The following is a 19,597-nucleotide window of genomic DNA, read 5'->3' on the forward strand; positions in this document are numbered from 1 at the left end:
ATCATACATTGGGCTACGGGGTGGTGATAGGGTTTGTGGAAGCGTTCAGTGACAGACTCTTCTACTTGGGGACTTCGTATGTACTGTTTCTTTCTTGTATGGGCCGCTAACATTGACTAGAGTACTTTAAACTTTGCAGTTGGACAGTTCTAATTAGATCAAATAAGACTTTATTTTTTAAGTACTCAGGGTCTGTTTGGAGTGGGCTGTGCTGAGATTGTTGAAACCTAGAGAGGAGGGGATGGGAGGCTCTGAAGTTTGTTGAGTGTGGCTCGTCAATATAAAATACCCATTTTGATTAAAGAAATAATCAGGGATTTAAAGCGAGGCAGTGGTGAATCTCTTCTTGGCAAGGGGTCATTTTCAAGTATTGATATAATTAAGATGATTTTCCCCATGGTAACATGAGTTTTGTTTGCTTTACCAAGAAGTGTGAGATGATGATACTTCTAGTTGCATTTTATCAGTATGCTTTAAAAAGGGTTGGAAGACCTGATTTGAGACCTTTCCAAGCTCCGCTTTGTGGGGTTTGTGCTTTTTGGACGGTTCCCTGTGGCCTGAGCGAGCCCAGCACTCACATTAGGCTGCGTCACCCACTCGCGTTACTTTTGCTTTAGTGCCCAACTTTTCGACGGGAGGCAGATGGCAATGAAACACCAGAACCTTTTGCCGCAGAAGCCAAATTCTTCACCGAGTCTCGACTGCTTCAGAGAGATGTCCAGATCATTCTGGAGAGCTGCCACAACCAGAACATTCTGGGTACCATCCTTCATCCAGTGAGTGTGCCTGTGCAGACTGGGCCACGTGGGGTGTGTGTGTGGGGGGGTTCCACTTGGGGTTTGAAGAGTTGTAGTTTGCTTTTCTTCTTCCTCTCTGTATTTATGAGCCACTGAAATATCTTGGCAGGATTATCATCTACTGATTTTGAGGCCTTTTCTAGGGTGTTATCAGTTACCTGATAGAATTGGACAGATCTGCAACTTTGTACTTTTAGAAAACTCATCTCAGTTGTTACTGGGTTCATAAGGGGAGGAAGGACTCTAGCACATATTTTCCCAAGGGCTGGTCCTAAAGCTTGTCAATAAGAAAGGTGGGAGGTTGCCACATCAATGAGAAGTGGTGATGAAGCTTGTAGATGGGATTGGTGAGGTTTGTATGCAGGTCTAGAAGTTAGCTATGTGGAGTTTTGGTAGAACTATGAAGAGGAAACCAGTCTATGGAAAAACTGTTCCAGGCCTTAGCCAGTTACTGCCTAACTCTGCTTTTGAGTAGGAACTAGGTTCTTTAAGTTCTTGTGGTTCTGACTATTGGGAGTTTTACTCTGTTGTATACTTTGGTAGGTGGGGTGTTCTTGGATGGGAAATGACTTTGTTTTTTAACACCCAAGTTTAAGTAGATTTTCATTATTGTAACCTCTATCCAATACAGAGTAAACTATTGTTACTCTTTGGCTAAAGAATTCTTCCATGATGGCAGTTGTGGAAGGCTGGCTGGGAGGCTTGGTTTGGAATGTGCCAAGGTCATGTCTGTTTCTTCTGGAGTGCTAGCTGTCTGCCAGAGCCCTGCCAGATGGCTGGCTCTGTGTCACAGTAGAGTGTGAACTGTAATTCACTGGGCAAAATGTAACTTAAGTTATCCCTTACTCAGCCTCTCCTTCAGCTTTCCCCTTATGAAAAGGGGAGTAAGTGCTGATCTCAGGGAAGGAAATAATAGGTATAATCTCTACTGAAGATTAACATCCTCTGCCCACAAGAAGAGCTATTGAAACGTCAATTCCATTCAACGCGGCTAACATTTATCCTAGCCCTGTTAAGTGAGAGTTACTGTGCTGGGCGTTGTGGGATGTGAAGCCAAGGCTGTTGAAAGGAGTCGCAGAGCAGCATCTCCCCTCTTATGGCTGATTTCTTAATGAGAGAAATGGCTCTTCTTTTTTTTTTTTTTAAACTGCAAAATAGATTGTGGCAATGTTAATCATGTCAGAAGTCTAGAGAAATGGATTCTCTTGCAATAGAATATAATCTATGCCTGCTTTCTCACGTGCCTCGTTTTTTAGAATGGCAACATCACAGAGCTCCTCCTGAAGGAAGGTTTTGCCCGCTGTGTGGATTGGTCGATTGCAGTTTACACACGGGGCGCAGAAAAGCTGAGAGCGGCTGAGAGGTAAGGTCTGTCGGGGAAGCCTTCCAGCCAAGGATCTTGGTAGGGATCTTCAGGGGGAGAAATCTAGGGATCTTCTCTCACCCATCCATGTCAGTGTAAAGGATTAGGGAAATCCCAAAAGAGGCCAGGATCTCAGAGAGGGGTGGCTTACTTGTAAGTCTCCAGGTTCAGTCTAATTCAGAGCTGTATACTAAGGGCCTAGATTTTTCACTCAGACATTATTCTTCACCTGATTTGCTTTCTTAGTGTTTTCAGTACACTGTTTTTCCAAGCCCCTCACTAAATTCCAGGTTTTAGGCATTTGAAATGAAATAAACTTGAGGCTTATTTGAGGACAGTGAAATAGCTTATCAGCTACTTCCCGACCTACAGGCTGGAGCTAGGCATATGATGGAAAGATAGAGCTGGTGGGTCCCCAAACAGAACTATCCAATGTTGTTGTGAGGCCTGATGCCCTAATTTATCTAACAGTATGTTGTAGTTATAAATGCTAATGCAACTGTGAGGTGTTTTTGGCTAGGTGCCTCATGGTTAAAGCAGATGTAGCAATAACTGATTTCCAGGCAAATGATAGTTGGATATTGCCAAGATCAGTGGCTGTTTCAAAGTGTTTCCAGGTATATAGGTGAACTTGATGCTCCTGATGGAGCAGATGGAAGAAAATGAAGCAGGTAGATGAATAGAGATGATGTTCTCAAAGTCCCAGCAACTGCCTCCCACGATACATTTAGGTAGAAGGCCAGGACCACTAGTGACAACATTCTGCTCAAGCCTGTGTGGCTTATTTCAGAGTCATAAGACTACAACGGTCTTGATACCTTCACATTTTTGCCTTTGAGGTACACAGCTAAGAGATGTGCAAGAACGTGAATTAAATGACTGTATTTCCCCTTTGTTAGCTCTTTTACAGCTTTCTATACCTGTAAGCAGAAATACTTGGAATTTTTTATCTGGGCCATTTGATATGGCATGCCTGACAAAGGTAGACTGATTGAAAAAACACAATGATTGTACAGATTTTCTAGTATTTTTATGTTCCACAATTAAATTTGAAAGATACAATACCCTTATCAAGCACAGCCTTCCAGATACCTCTGATTATTTCGTGATGCTCAATTTTTTTTATTGTTGTTCAGAAAATCCTGTAAGTCTATTCTAAATTGTTATTTTGGTTGGTAGTTCTTTTTGCATTCTTTAAGTTCCTGCCTCTCTCTGAAGAAAGTGAGTTACAGTGACAGTAGTTTCTACATGTTTTATAACATCTATAAGAGATTTTTAAGAGTGCTCATCATTAAAAAACAGGTTTAGACCAAGGAATGCAAATCATATTTCAATGATATGATTACTTGCCTGTTGTTTCGCATGCTGTGTTAGACTTGCTTGCATTGTTGGTAAATCTGTATTGAAGTATTTCGTGTGCTTTACAACTACTACATGCTGCTTTTAAAAGTTGCAATACTGTTTTCAGAAATAATAGTTTAGTAGTCCCTTTCCCCTTCATCCATTTATTTCTAAATAAATACTTTGACAGTTTTTCACTGATATATATATATATATATATATATATATATATATATAAAATATATATGTGTGTGTGTATATATATATAATTTTTTAAAAAATCTTTGCACATATTCCCTTTCCCTCTTAGTCTGACTCGAAAAATGTCTCCTGGGCTTAGTAGTCTAAAACAAATTTCTGCCAACGTGATTTTTTACCTTCTGGCAGTGAAATTCTATTGGATTTTTGTCCATTTTTCATAATCCTTAGTTGCACTAGAGTGACAATTTTGTTCTTGTTTTCCACGTGGGATTTGGGTTGCTGACAACCTTTTTATAATTCAAATGGAAATTGAGCAGGCCTATGCTTTTTAAAAAATATATTTGTTAGATGTGTGTGTTCTCCCTCCCATTTAAGAGAGTAGTTGCTCTGTGTTCATCATTCCAGCGCCTGGCATTTAGTAATCGCTCAGGAGGTACTTGATAAGCCAAAAGAGCTAATTATTGAGGTGGACTTGTACTGTCCAGACTCAGAAAAGTGTACACCCAGACCTCAGCCTATCAGCCATGGGTTTATGCTATATATGCATCTTGGATAGTTCCAGTTGCTGTACAGTTTTTCTTGTGGCTGTCATGCTTTGTTCAGGTTTGATTGGCCATCTCTCCTGGGTGCCTTGTCTATGAGATAGGATAGGATTCTGTGCTGTTTGCTCCTGTGGTGATGGTGGATTCCATTGTTGACCTAGTCCATCTGAGTGATTTGCATCCTTGCTTTGTTTCCAGGTTTGCCAAGGAGCGCAGGCTGAGAATATGGAGAGACTATGTGGCTCCCACTGCTAATTTGGACCAAAAGGACAAGCAGTTTGTTGCCAAGGTGAGTCATTCTCAGCATCTGGAGATGCATTGTGGACGATGTCAGGCTAGTGATAATACAGAGCTCTGAATAATCAGTCGAGAGCTGAAGCATTTCTATTTTAAGGCAAACCACTGCATGGCTTGCATGGATGTGTGTGCATGATTGCATGCACGTGTGTATTTATTGTAGCGGACTTAGAAACTGTAAGAACTTAAATTTCTTGCCTTGAATTTGCATAACTTCATTAGAAGTTCATGGGTTAAAGTTGTAGACATTGACCCCTTGAAATCTATCTCATTTTCTGGAGGTTCTGTCCATTTAGCAAATGACATTCTCTTAGATTTCTTTTTTCTTTTTTTGGCCAAGCTACGCGGCTTGCAGGATCTTAGTTCCCACCAGGGATTGAACCTGGGCCAATGGCAGTGAAAGCACCGAGTCCTAACCACTGGGCTACCAGGGAACTCCCTCTCAGATTTCTTATGCCCAAGTATATATGACTTCAAATTTCTCTTCTTTCTGTTTTGGGACTCTTGTGGATATGAATTTTTTCTAATGTGATGTGTTTTGGGTTTTTTTTGAATATTTGAATTTCATTTTATTTATTTTTTATACAGCAGGTTCTTATTAGTTATCTATTTTATACATATCAGTGTATACATGTCAATCCCAATCTCCCAATTCATCCCACCACCCCCACCCCCACCCGCCACTTTCCCCCCTTGGTGTCCATGCGTTTGTTCTCTACATCTGTGTCTCTATTTTTGCCCTGCAAACCAGTTCATCTGTACCATTTTTCTAGGTTCCACATACATGCGTTAATATACGATGTTTGTTTTTCTCTTTCTGACTTACTTCACTCTGTATGACAGACTCTAACTCCATCCACCTCATTACAAATACCTCCATTTCATTTCTTTTTATGGCTGAGTAATATTCCATTGTATATATGTGCCACATCTTCTTTATCCATTCATCTGTCGATGGACATTTAGGTTGCTTCCATGTCCTGGCTATTGTAAATAGAGCTGCAATGAACATTTTGGTACATGACTCTTTTTGAACTATGGTTTTCTCAGGGTATATGCCCAGTAGTGGGATTGCTGGGTCGTATGGTAGTTCTATTTGTAGTTTTTTAAGGAACCTCCATACTGTTCTCCATAGTGGCTGTATCAATTTACATTCCCACCAACAGTGCAGGAGGGTTCCCTTTTCTCCACACCCTCTCCAGCATTTGTTGTTTGTAGATTTTCTGATGTTGCCCATTCTAATTGGTGTGAAGTGATACCTCATTGTAGTTTTGATTTGCATTTCTCTAATAATTAGTGATGTGTTTTATTGAGGGCTCTCCACTGATGTGTCCTGGGATGGATTTCTCTGATGTGAACTAGAGCTACTGGATAGATTGTTTGGGTCCAGCAGGAGTGCTATAAAAGTGTTTTTTCCTTCATTGTGGGGTTTGGTACCTTGAGTGTTAGAATCTGTAGTAGACCTCGCTTTCCCAAAATTGCTAGTGTTTTTAACTTACTGTTACTTTTGGCAAGACATAATGGAAGCTTTGTCTTTATGGACTTAAAGTGGTTAAATATCCATATCCTTGAGCTTGAGAAGTGGCTGTCCTAAAAATGTCTAATAGTGAGTTTAAGATGCAAAGCCACTAGGTGGCAGTGTCAGGCTGAAAAATCCTGGAATGCTTTTTCTTAGAATGGTAAAATTTTAACAAGTCTCCGAGGAATTGGCTGAATTTCTTCACTTTCTTTTTTATGATGCCCAAAGTAGTAGGTCACAGAATGTTCAAGCAGCCCCTTCCCTCTTCTGGTAGATGGTCTCTAAGCAGCTGTAAGGTTAAGTATAATTGTGACTTTTAGTGGACATTAGTGGGAGGAGCCCCTGGTTGGATACTCCCTATGCATCTTCCACATCTTGATGAAGACCAGAATGGACCCCTGCTTCTTTGTGTGAGGACCATACTAGCTTGGAAACTTGGACATGGCTGCTTTGCCTAACTGAAACTTACTTGGTGTGTTTATGTTTCCTATAATCTGTTCTAAAGACTATACTGCACAATGAAAGGATGATCATTCACTCACCAAGGAGGCAGGCCTTCCATTTTTCACCATCATCACTTTGGGCATCTGTGATATTAGTGATGTACATGACCCTTGGGAGGGTCTCATTATCCTGTACTGTCCCTAGCAGCCCCTCCTCAGTTGAAGTTGAGTTTGTAGAGAAACCTAGCAGATTTTGAAGGGTTTTGGGGCCTTGGCTGGTTGGGGAACTAAGGCATTGCTGAAGAAAAATTCTTTAGCTAAAGGATTAAACGATTGAGTCAGTGGCTTTGCATTTTTCTTGAATATGATTTTATTGATAACTAGAAAAAGGAGAGCTTTAGAACATTTATAGGGCATGTCTTCCATTTTTAAAAATCCAGGATCCTAGAATCTATGTTTTGTCTTTTTTGTTTTGTTTTAAAACAGGGTGAGGCATTTTTTTTGCTTTTGTTTTTAATTACAATGAAGTTTTATTTGTTACAATGCCAGAGTAGAGGAGATTGCCTCTAAAAGCCAACTGATTAAGGATCCTGTAGTATCCTAAACATAAATTTAGGTCATTTGGATGTAGACCTGTTCAGAGAGTAGAGAGAAAAAGGTGTTTATAGGTAGATAAATGGTTTTTGAAACTTACTGAATTTTGGAAATTCTTCAGCATTATTTTTGTTTTTAAAACAGGAAAAAACATAAAAAAGAAGGAAAAACACTCATACTAGATGAAGTTACTATGACACAGATTTTTTTTTTTTTTTAAAACAAAGTTGATCATACTGTCAATCTCAGAGGTTGGCAAACTATGGCCCACGGGCCAGATTTGGCCCGTCACTTGTTTTTGTGTGGCCTGTGCGCTAAGAATGGATTTTACGTAGAAGAAAAGTTCTGTGGCATATTGAAATTATATGAAATTAAAATTTCAGTGTCATGAGTAATTTGGCACATAGCCACGTCTGTTCATTTACATATTGTTTAGAGCTGTTTTTGTGATACGGTGGCAGAGGTGAGTGGTTGTGACAGAGACCATATGGCCTGCAAAGCCTAAAATATTTGCTATCTGGCCCTTTACCGAAAAAGTCTGCTGACCCTTGATCTATACCAGTCCTACTCAGAGTACCTTGATATGATATAAGGAGCTTGAGCCAGAATAAACCAAGGCATTGCTGCTTTCATCAAGAAAATCGTGCTACAGAAAAAATGTCAGCAGTGTTCTCAGTGATGTAGTTGATTTATGTTCTGCTACAAGCGCCTTATCTCATTGCAGACTGGCAGCCACTTTTGAATAGTCCTGACTTGTATTCTTTTGTATATAATTTTTAAGTTTGTAAGTTTTTATTTTTAAGACGTAAACATTTTTAAAGAACTCTAGGGTCTTCTTAAGAAATGTACTGTCTGGGGGCTTCCCTGGTGGTGCAGTGGTTAAGAATCCACCTGCCAGTGCAGGGGACATGGGTTCGATCCCTGGCCCGGGAAGATCCCACATGCCACAGAGCAACTAAGCCCATGCGCCACAACTACTGAGCCTGTGCTCTAGAGCATGCAAGCCACAACTACTGAACCCACGTGCCACAACTACTGAAGTCTGCGCTCCTAGAGCCCGCGCACTGCAACGAAGAGCAGCCCCTGCTTGCAGCAACTGGAGAAAGCCTGTGTGCAGCAACGAAGACCCAATGCAGCCAAAAATAAATAAATAAATAAATAAAATTTAAGAAAAAAGAGTGGTGACCTCCCAAAACAGCACTGCAAGGGCTGAGTCACTTTAAAAAAAAAAAAAAGGGGAAAAAAAGAAGAAATGTACTGTCTGTTTCCCTCTCCCTTGAGGCAGCCATTTATGTAAACATTTTTAAAGAACTCTATTGTCTGCTTAAGAAATGTACTGTCTGTTTCCACCTCCCTTGAGGCAGCCATTTTCAACTCTTTGCTAATCCATGTCTTGGAATAAAATGTTACATTGCTCGCTCTTGATTTTTCAGGCATAACCCCTTTTCCTTCACAGGATGGAAGGTGAGGATTTAGTTTTTTCACACATGGGTGTGCATGTACTTTTCTCCATGCCTTCTAATAGAACTGTATCATAATTCTGGCTCAGTTAATATTCAGTGTTTACTTTGTAAATGCTATCACTTCCAAGCCATATAGCATATTATGACTACTTTTCATTTCCTGCATGATTTTTTGTTTTCCCTGGAGGTAATTATTTTTAAATTTCTATATATATCTTTTTCGTACTTATTAATTCAACCCCCACATTCTGCCTGTCTAAATCTCTTCTCAAGACATTGATTCAGTCTGTTATTCTTTATCTTTTTCAATACTACTTTCCAGGAGCCTTGTAACCTGTACCAGTCTGGATTAGTTCTTTTTTTTCCTTTTATGAAGCTGTCATCTTTCAATTTCTTTACCATTATCCTGAGTTTTTCTTTGCCTCACTCCTGGGTTGGTACTATGTTTGCTGGATCTTTTGGCTTCTTTATGATTTACGACTCTATTTCGGTGGCACACATTCTGTAGCTTCTTGGGAAAAGAGTGCTTGGTAGGTAAATTTTTTGAGACCTTTCATATCTACTCTGTTATTACACATGATAGTTTAGGTGGGTATAGAATTTTATGTTAGAAGTTATTTTCTTTTAGAATTATGAAGGCATTGCTCCACTGTCATTCATCTATTGGAGTTTTTTTTTTTTCGTGTATTTTAGTGGTCTGATCTCTCATCCTTATGATATATTTTTTATTTCTGTAAGCTGTTAGCAAATTCTTCTTTATTCTGAAATTTCACAATGATGCGCTTTGTTTATCCATGTGTGAGCACTTTGTGGTTTAATTTTTAGTCCTTTATGTCTGGGAATTTCAACTATTTTGTTGTTGATTTCCATCTAGTTTATCTGCTCTCTATTTTTCTAGAATTCCTGTTTGGATGTTTGACTTCATGGACTAGTCTTCTAATTTTTTCTTAATATTTTCCATCTTTTTGTCTTGTCTTCTTTCTAGATATCTTTGTATTTGTCTCTCATCTCTTCTATTAGATATTTCATTTATGATGCTGTATTTTAATTTCTAAGAGCTTTCTTTGTTCTCTGAATGTTTCTCTTATACTGTTTTAAAAAATAACATGTAATACTTATTTCAGAGATGAATATCATCTGTTAGGTTTTTGAGGAATTAATAATAATTTTTTGAAGATTTTTTTCTCCCCACATAGTCTTTGTTGTCTAAGTTGTTTTTAATTCTCTTTGGTTATTTTGATCCCTTATTTTCCATATTAGAGTCTTTCCTCAGATATCTGGTGATCCTTGGTTGTCTCTCTCAAAGAATTAGGTATTCAACACTGGCTTAGGAGCAATGAACTCTTACGTATGGGATTTAGGGTATACATTTTGAAATCCAGGTGCTTCTTACATAGATTTTAAACCAGTCCTAGTTTTGGGCCTTATTTTCATCCCCCCTTGAGATTCCTGATTTGATAGTTTCTTACTCTTGGGTAGGGGAAGTCTGCAGTATAATTCAGAAAGGCTATTTTCTTTTCTCATCACTAGCTCAGGATTTAGCTTTTGTGAGTCTGTGGAGTCACTTACCACTCATCCCTCTGCTTTCCAGCTTCCAAGTTTTGTTGCTATATTCTTCTCTCCCATTATCTTTGTCCTTTTGGGCTTTTGGCAAAGAACAAAACAAAACAAAATAAACAGCCCCCCAAACCCTTTATTTCTGTGTAGAGGTATTTAGGGAGACTAACAAAATAAGTATTTGAACTTGCTTTATTGTTCATAGTGTTCCATTATAAGGCTGCATCATAATTTATTTAACTAGTCCCCAGTAAGTTATTATGTAGTTTATCACTTTTCCGTTTTTTAGAAAATGGAGTGAATCTCTACGTAAATGGCAGTTATTTCCTTAGGAGTATTTTGGAGGATATTTGCCAGATAGCTCCCCAGGAATGGTAACTATTGTATATCCCATGTGTGTTCATTTTCTAATATGTTGTAGAGCAGAGCTTGACCAACTTTTTCTTAAAGGACTATAGTAAATATTTTAGGCTTTCTGGGCCATATAGTGTCTTTGCAACTACTCAATTCTGCCACTGTAGCAAGAAAACAGCTGTGGATAATATGTAAATGTGGGCGTGGCTGTGTTCCACTAAAACTTTATTTACAAGAGTAAGTGGTAGGCCCTTGGCCACAGTTTACCAAACCCTGTTGTAGAACATGGGATATCAGCATTAAATGTAAAAGGGAAAATGATCTGTATTTCTTTTCACAAGCTAGAACCCAGCTGCAGTTTTGTAGTCATTTTGCCTAATTTAAAACATTTGTTAATGACAAACTACTCTTTCAAGGAAACCTGAAAAGGTCCTAAGGTGCCTTGAGCCTTCCCTAACATAGTCTGACAGTCCTGCAAGTTCTCACTGAAGGATTCTGCTCTGAGCCTGATGTGACCCTGAGGCCTGAACAAACAGAGTGACTGCTGAAGAGAGGACCACTGCCTCCCAGGAATTAATTGTACAGGGAACAGCTAAATAGCCTGCAAAGCCTGCTAAAGGTGACCTGGGAACTCTTTAACTGGGTGCCTCTGGGACCCTCTGGGTGACTTCTGGAACTGATGCAAAGCTGTAGGTTGGAATGTTGGCCGAGAGTCTCACTTCTGAGAAATTTGAAACTCAACAAAGTATTCTCTGGGTACACGTGGCACTGAAAGACTGGTTTCCATTCTCTGCTTAAGCAGCTTCTCTTCTTAAGGAAGGAAATGCTAGGGAGGGCTATCCTTGTCTCTCCAGGTTAGCAGAGAGGCATGTTCACTTCACAGCGATTAGCTGAGCCTACTTGAGACTTTTGTGCCTGTCGTGGCTTGCCAGTTTCCTGCCTGCCTTCCCTGTGGCGTTTTAGCTGAGCTGTGCTGTTTGTAGCCATATGGTCCCTTGAGCACATGGCTTGGCTTCCCTGTCCCTGCTGCTGGATGCTTGGGCCTTGCAGATTTCACAGACCTGAATAACACTTGCGGGTGGGGAGAGGGGGTGGAGTCTTCTCACTGCCTGGCCTGGTAAGATAGAGGCCGCTAGCTTGGTTCTCTGTACCAATTGATTGCTTAACCGACAGAGCCCCAAACTAGGTGCTTTGAGAAGATGCAAAAGAATGAGAAGTGGTTCGCGTTCTCAAGGAGCTTATTACCCTTTAGGGCTTCGTCTGGGAGATAACCCTCAGTAGTTAACTGTGTGATATTGTTGGCCATGTCCAGTTTTGGAGGTCAGGTTATAAGCTATCCATGGATGCAGTGGATTCTAGTACTTATTTGGTTTGGCCCTGATGATTTTTTGCTGTGCAAAAATGTCATAGCTGTGAATGGGGTTCATTATCATGTCTCTCTGAGATGGTTTTTAAGCAAGGATATTTAGTATTTTTGGCTAGACTTTTATATTCCTATTTGGTAACATGGAGAGAACAAAAAAATACTAGCTACTTCCTTGACCTTTTGTCATATGGCTTTCAGATGAAAAGGAAGTTCTGGGGATGGTCTGGCTAGGAAGGTGGCCCCTCCTGTACCAAAAAGAGGTCAAGACTTCGTTTGTAGCTTAAGTTAGCAAACTAATTTGCTGATAAGAAAATGATTGAATTAGGAAAGATTTGTAAACATTTACCTAGCTTTCTAAATTGAGCCTTTATTTTTAGAAGAGTTTTAGATTTACAGAAAAATTAACAGATACTGCGGAGTTCCCACATTAACCCCTTGCCCCACTACCCCCCCCACCAGCTTCCCTTATTATTATCTGACATGATTATGGCACATCGATTGTAAGTAGTATACCAGCACTGATACGTTATTATCAACTAAAGTTACTTTCCCTCTAATGTCTGTTTTCTGTTGCAGAATCTCATCCTCAATAGCACGCTAAATTTAGTTGTCATATCTTGTTAAGTTTCTCTTGGATTTGATGGTTTCTCAGATTTTCTTTGCTTTTGATGACCTTGACAGTCATGAGGAGTATGGGTCGGGTATTTTGTCGGCTGCCCCTCTCTGGGAATTTGTCTGATGCTTGGCTTCCTTTTAAGTACCTCCTACGGTGTCCAGTTTGTTGGCTTGCGCTTAGGTGCCTAGGGGTATTTGCATCAGAAAGTGGCGCTTTGTATTGTGTGAGGACAAAGGGTGGCAGCTGTGCTGTTCTGGGGGCCAGCGAAGGGATCTGTGCGGTGAGCCCCGGCCATTGCTGTAACAGGGTGGGGTGCTCCTTATTTCCCCCACTTTGGTGTTGTTTCACTAGTGTTTCCAGGGTTAGCTTGGGGAGAACAGACCTGGCAGACAGCCTTGGGGAGCAGGAGAAGCAGCCGGATGTCCTGAGGTTAGGGAGTAGAAAGGGTGTTTGGTGTCCCATTTCCAGTGGCCCCATCGAGGGTGCTCGCTGGTGGTGCCTGAAGGAGTCCTGTTTGGGCGGATATTCCTTTTCTTCCTCTCTGGTACTGATAACATAGGCAGCTTTGGGAGGACTGGTGGTTGTGTCTGGGGACTCTTCTGAGGGTCCAGCTCAGGAGGCTGTTGTCGGCTCTCTATGTTCGTTGCATGGATGCCGCAGGGTTTTTAGAAGCTGAGCGGCAGCAGCCCTTTGCATCCAGAGCGCAGCAGTGTGGATGGGCTCCGCAGATGGGGAGTGTGGCAGGAGGCCAGGGTGAGGGATGGGCGTCCCTTGCCCCTGACAGCACGCTGCCATTCTCCTGACTTGTGGCAGCCCTTAGTCTGCGCGTGTCATCAAGCCACTCATTTTTCCTTTTACAGTTGGGGTCTAAGAACTGGGGAGGGAATTGGATTTAGGGCATGTATCTCAAGTCCAGCCAGTGACCTTTTTTTTCTGTGTAGATTCTGCTCTTGGAGCGTGTGGTAGGGTAGGATATGTGTGTGTGTGTGTGTGTGTGTGTGTGTGTGTGTGTGTGTGTGTGTTTTGACTAGGGGTCAGTAGCTTGTGGAGAAGGTGAGCGATGATGTGGGCATACTGCAGAATGTCCTGATGAAAAGCACCATCAGAAATATGACTGTTATCAATGTGGTCTGTGATGGTGCTGACGAGCAGGCTTTGGATAGTAATCCACGCTGCATTTTGCTTATTGCACAGTGTGTGACTGTAACTACTATTTTATTGTTTCTTCCATGTCTCTGCCCAGGAGCTGCTTGTTCTCCGGACAGTAATGACACAATTTACAGAGGAATAAAACACCATAAACCACACTTACATACACACACACAGACACGCACACTCACACCCCTTCAGAAGGGCAGAGCTCGTTTAGCTGGCAGCATCAGAGTGTACAGTTCCTGAAGAGGAGGTTGCTAATCAGGGAGATGCCGAGCAGAGTCTGCTGCTGAGGCCTGAAATTTACAGCTCCAAGAAGCCGTTTGCTGCTGCCGCGGCTGCTAACACATCATAAGGGGTGACGAATACCAGTAACTTGTCACCGGGGTATGCTTAGATCTTCACATTCTGTAATCAGGGGGTGAAGGTGTGAGCACCGTGGTACTTTCCCTGGTTGTATTTCTCTCTGAGCATGACTAGGGAGTAGAGAATGTCTAGATATTTCTCATGTCTTGATTATAGGAAGCTTTCCTATGCTTTTGGCAGTTGGCAATTTAATAGGAGTTAGTTTTGCAGTGGGAGGAATGTGTAGCTTGGTCCATCATTGAGATTTAGGAAACACAATGATGTGCGTGCACTTGAGATGCCTGATGATTACCGTATCCGTTGGGCAGTGGTCCTGTGCTTTTGAGGGAGGAGCAGTATTGATTTGCTGTACGAGCTGTTTTGCTTGGTATGGCTTTGTGGAGTTTTTGGTTTGAAGGTGGGATAGCAGTATAGCACGTATCATGGATACCTCGTGGCCCCCTCCCCTACCCCCATGTGCTGTAATCCATTTCATACAAATGTGGGATTTTGAAGCATAGGGAAATCATTAGCTGAGGTCTTTTTCTTTTGGTCAGTTGGCCAAGCCAGTGCTGCTGTCTTTAAGGAGTGAGAGGGAGATTCCATTATGATGGGCATTTTTACTTGGCATTAATGTGTCTAGATGATAATGGGAACAAGATGTACTCTTTTTCTTGCAGTTACTTAGTCTGTGTTCTCGGTTATACTTTCTTGGCTGTTTTTAAGTTCTACACTTAAAATGATTGGGCCTCTTTGATTTGGAGGGTCCTATACACTTTGGCACCACTCATGCCTAGGTAATCATTCCTGACCTTGACTTGGTCCTCTTGTGACCACACATCATGCTTTTGATTACCCTTGGACTTCACTAAGGTTTTCTGGTCAGGTGAGTTTTGGATTCTGGCTGTCTGGGTTTTAGCGTTAGCCTTTATGTGACTCTCAGATCTATGAAAAAGGTTGTAGCAGAATGGCTGTGGTTATTTGAGCCTGTTTTTTTTTTTTTTTTTTTTTTTTTTCCCCTGCATTCAGGTTTGCAAGTTAATCTTAGACATAGTTAAAAATTAAAAATAATTACCCCCTCTCCTAATCTACACAGCTCTTTCTCAGACTCTTTACTACTCTTTTTGCCCTGGCCTGTTTTTCTCTACGCCGCTTCCATTACTTATTGTGTTAAAACCCCAGGACGTCTTCCCGTCCACGAGCTGTAGTCAGCCTTCCATGGACTTATAGCTTGATTCCAGCTGTCATCTTTCTTTTTTCATTCATCCTGTTTGATGGCGCTTTCCTCCTGCTATTTCCTGTCATGTATAATTTCTCGCTTGGTTTTGCTTTTTGCTCCTTCTTCAGATTGTCCCTTAAATTACTCTTTACTCTTTTTTTGTGTGTGGTTGGCTGGTTCTCTGGAAAAGGTAGAGACTAGCTACTTTCGCAGGAGTCTGCAAATAAATGGGTATATTCTGTTGTAAAAGGTTGTGAGCCTTCCAGAGAATAGTTAGTGAAGGCTCTTTTAGGATACTTACCAGTGTGATACCCACCACAGCAAAGGAGAGGCCGGCTCCTTTTGTTTCACATATAAAAGAGGAGGGGGAATTTTGCAAGTCTACACTCACGGTGCAGCTGACCCCGTAGTTTGTTCAGCTACCTGTTTGCTCCTGATGGGGTCTGATTGAAGCCTAGGAGAGTTAGTTTTGGTTCTGCAGACGGTGATGGTGTTTTGTAGTCAATAGCTACCTTATAGCAAAGTGTTACTTGCAAAAAAATCCAAACAGCCTTGTAACAACAGGTTCTGAATATAATTGGGTGAATTGTAGACTGCTGGCTGAATTATGAGGTCTAGTTACAACCCTGATGTGGTCCTAGTCTGGTTTCAATGGAATTTTATTCTCTACACATTGGTGGAGTGTTCTAATAACCTCCACAGAGGAATATTTGTACTCTTGCCCTTGAATAGATACCCTCGTAAACTACCCCAGATTGGGAGTTAATCACTGGCTGAGAGTGGGGTCCAGTGTTACTGACTTTGGGTTCCAAAACATAGATGCCCATAGTAGTGCTCTGAAAAGGTGGCTTTCAGAGTAGTTGAAGTAATATCTTAGCAATTTAATATTTCTGCCGGTGAGATTAACAGCTTAGCATCTCCTTTCGCACGCTGAGATGACAATTCTTTTTGCCCTTCACTTGCCTTTGATTTTTGTGCTCTGCATTGGGGTGTCCTATTTTGGTTCTTTCTCATCTAATGCTACTACCTTCTTCTAATCCAGCCCTTGCCTCTTTTCCTAGAATCATGTTGTGATAGGCATTTTGATTGTAGCTTAGAACCTGTTTCAAGGAAAATCTTCAATAGCACGTAGAGACTGGATTTCCAGTTCGTAAGCTTTGTAGTTAACCACAAATCTTGGTCAGGGCAAAAGATTAAAAAAAAGCTGACCGTCTTTATGAATGATACAGATCCCGCCTCGTTGAGAAATCACCATCTCTTTGGGGGCTGATAATTATAGGATAGTTTTCTTCAACATTGTTGTACCATAAAGAAAGATACTGGATCTACCCCAAATGGCTCTTGATCTTATCCTTCTTCCTGTAATTGGGTGTGCCTTGCTCCTTAGCATGTGTACTACGAGATTTGGGCTATCGAGGCAACATTTAAGCATTTTTGCCTTCTCGCCCACAGGTGATGCAGGTGCTGAATGCCGATGCCATTGTTGTGAAGCTGAACTCTGGGGACTACAAGACCATCCACTTGTCCAGCATCCGACCACCGAGGCTGGAGGGGGAGAATACACAGGTGAGATGAGAAAAGCAGCAAAGCCTCTTTTCCAAAACCAAAGGGGAAGAGAAGGAGAATTAGTTAGATGTGATCCATGTGTGGGAGAATGCTAACGGACAAGTAGTGTAAATCGCCAAAGTATTATTTCCTAGTATTTGCAGCCTAGCTGCTATTGGGCAGGTCTCAGTTTCTCCTGAACCACACTCACTACTCTCCTTCATTTTCGATGGGCCCTGTTGGCATTCCTCCCTAAGGGGCTGGAGAGGAGTTAGGGTTGGTATATGTTAGGTGGTAAATGAGGCTTGTTTATTAACGAGATCTTATTATCTGAGGATAAGGAGAGGAAAAGATCTGTGTCTCACATGCATGATAGTAAGGCTTGTTCTGCTGGTCATTTTGATTTGATCTGTATGTCTTTGCTCTAGGAAGAAATGAATCTTGGTATATATATTATCTGGGGCCACCTACTCATCTTTTCCAAGTGGTAACTAGAATTATTAGCTGTACTGTTTCTTGCTGTTTGTTGGATCTTTTGGCAGCAAGGGTGCTTGCCTAGCCAATGTGTATGATTTTGGTATGTCAACTTTGGGAAATTATGTTTAGGCTGAAAACTGCAGGCAGTTTTGTTTTAAATTCTGTGGTCATTTTCTTTCCATTGTTATGAGTTATAACAGGTTGGGGAAAGGGATTGTGGTTGGACTTCTTTGTTTATCTGGCTGTCTGGTTTTTACAGATAGCCCCTGTTTTTGCCTTCTGATAACTAAAGTGTGTAACTGTGTCGATTGGTTATGAACTGGGTCCTCAGTGAGAGCCGGTGCCAACGGCAAATTGAACAGTGTGGTTGAAGTTAGTGCTGTGTGGCTTTTTAATGTATCCCTTTTGTAGCTCTAGAGACTTGAAATTTGCTTTTCTGATGTTTTGCACGTCTTGGTTCATTCACGAGTTGAAATTCAGGCCCTGTTTTCATTTGTGTGAGAGTTTAGAGACAGCCCATAAGATTCAAATGAAAATATTGTGATTGTCTTTTGAGTCAGATCATGCGTAAGAAACCCATACAGGATGGGTTCTTTGAATGTCTGGCCAATCAGTTCATCTCTACCCCCAACCCCCCAGCCGTTTTATCCCACAGAGGAGGCAATTTAATGCAGCAAACAGGATTGTGGTAAGGTTGAGAATGTAAATGCACGAAAGCCTAGAAATGCCAAAATAAGGTTCTCTCAGTAACTGTAGCTCTGCCTCATTGCACAGAGTAAATACACATGTCCAGTTTTGTCAGCACTGGGAGTAGTCCACAGTTCTGCATCTGTGCCATGCAGTTGGAATTAAGGTTCCCACGGCAACCACAACTTTGGAATTCTTGAACGTTAATTTTTTGCCTGCATCATCAGCCAAAGCATTATGTTAAAGGGGACTCAGTAGCTGAATTTTAAGCAGTTTTTAGGGGCGTGGGGGAGTTATAGCGTAGGTCTGATGATAGCAAGTTTTCTCGAGTAAGAACTAAACTACCACTGAGAAGTTTTTGTTTTTCTCGGATCCTTTGGAACTCCTCAGGGGGTAATGGATGGATTTCCCTTAGCCTAGCGGATGACAGAAAGTTGTTGGGATACATTTCCCAGTTTAGGCAGGATCATGTTTATAGAATTTCTTGTTCTTTACCAAGGTAGGTTATCTCTTATTTTATTTGTTAGACTTCTGTTCACTCCTGAGATCTTACTCCAGTTTAAGAAAGTTCTAAGTGAGTCTCAGCTCTAAGAGTCAACATACGGCTTTTGAGTGAAATGAAGAATGATGTCCCTTATTTGTTCATTAAATTCCTTTGGAAGATTTTAATGAGGGTCACATAAGAAATTAACATAAGACACTTTGAGTACAGTGGTGGTGGGTGCTGTGAAGAGCCCTGTTGTGGTGGGTGCTTGGGAAGTCTTCCCAGGAGCAGCTCGAATACCTCTTGAGTGCCCACAGACGAAGTGAGCTTGGAAGTGAGCAGATGAGAGAAAGGGCACTCTAGACCAGCACCGTCCAATAGACACATAATGCAAGCCCCAAACGTGAGCTCTGTGTGTTATTTAAAATTGTCTAGTAGCTATGTTTTAAAGAACCTTAATTTTAATGCAGTTTATTTGACTTACTATATCCAAAACAGTGTCATTTCAACATTTAATGAATGTAAAAAATTCATGAGATATTTTACTTTTATTTTCACTGTGTCTTGGAAATCTGGTGTATGTTTTATACTCGGATCTCAGTTCATCCTAGCATATCTCTAGGGCTCAGCAGCCACGGGTGTGTAGTGGCTACTGTAATGGACAGCACAGGTTTAGGAATTCAAATGAATAGGTTCATTGTCATTGATAAATACTTACTGGGTACCCACTTTGTACCAGATGCTATGCTGGGGTTGCAGTGGGGAGTAAACCCTCATGGAACTACTCTCATGGAACTTTAAAATCTAGTAGGGGAAATACGCAAGTAATCACGTTTATGTCTTGTATTATGAAAGGAAAGGTTAGCGTTTATAAGAATGCATAATCTGGGAAGGCTTCTTTGAGGAAGTGACTTTTAAGGCCTGAAGGCTGATTAAGAGTTAACTAGGTAAAAAGTGGGGAGAAGACAATTTCTGACCAAGACAGCAGCAATGACAAGAACCGGGTGAGTTTGGGAATAGGGAATGGATGGCCTCTGTGGATGGTGCATGAGTGGTGTGATGCCTGTGTGGTCCAGAATATGGGCAGGGCCAGATCATGCATGTCCTGTGAATATTGCCGGATACTCATGAAAAGAGAGAGAATGTGGGGCATGTGATGAACTGTGAGTAATTTTGTATGACTGGAATAGAGGATACTTAATGCCAGGGGGTAGTAAGAAATGAGTTTGGGAGTT

At 41.2% G+C, this 19,597-nt stretch overlaps 1 protein-coding gene across 1 annotated transcript in view; it reads left to right on the forward strand.

Moving 5' to 3' along the window:
* SND1 (staphylococcal nuclease and tudor domain containing 1) overlaps positions 1-19,597 on the forward strand; it is a 432,660-nt gene that overhangs the window by 70,929 nt on the left and 342,134 nt on the right. Inside the window, exons 7-10 of the mRNA XM_068549395.1 lie at positions 618-776; positions 2,054-2,160; positions 4,443-4,533; positions 16,622-16,735. Coding sequence (XP_068405496.1) covers positions 618-776; positions 2,054-2,160; positions 4,443-4,533; positions 16,622-16,735 — 471 coding nt within the window. The remainder of the gene's footprint in view (positions 1-617; positions 777-2,053; positions 2,161-4,442; positions 4,534-16,621; positions 16,736-19,597) is intronic.

This window comes from Eschrichtius robustus, chromosome 8 (assembly GCF_028021215.1).
Source record: "Eschrichtius robustus isolate mEscRob2 chromosome 8, mEscRob2.pri, whole genome shotgun sequence".
In the NCBI taxonomy this organism is placed as follows: domain Eukaryota; kingdom Metazoa; phylum Chordata; class Mammalia; order Artiodactyla; family Eschrichtiidae; genus Eschrichtius; species Eschrichtius robustus.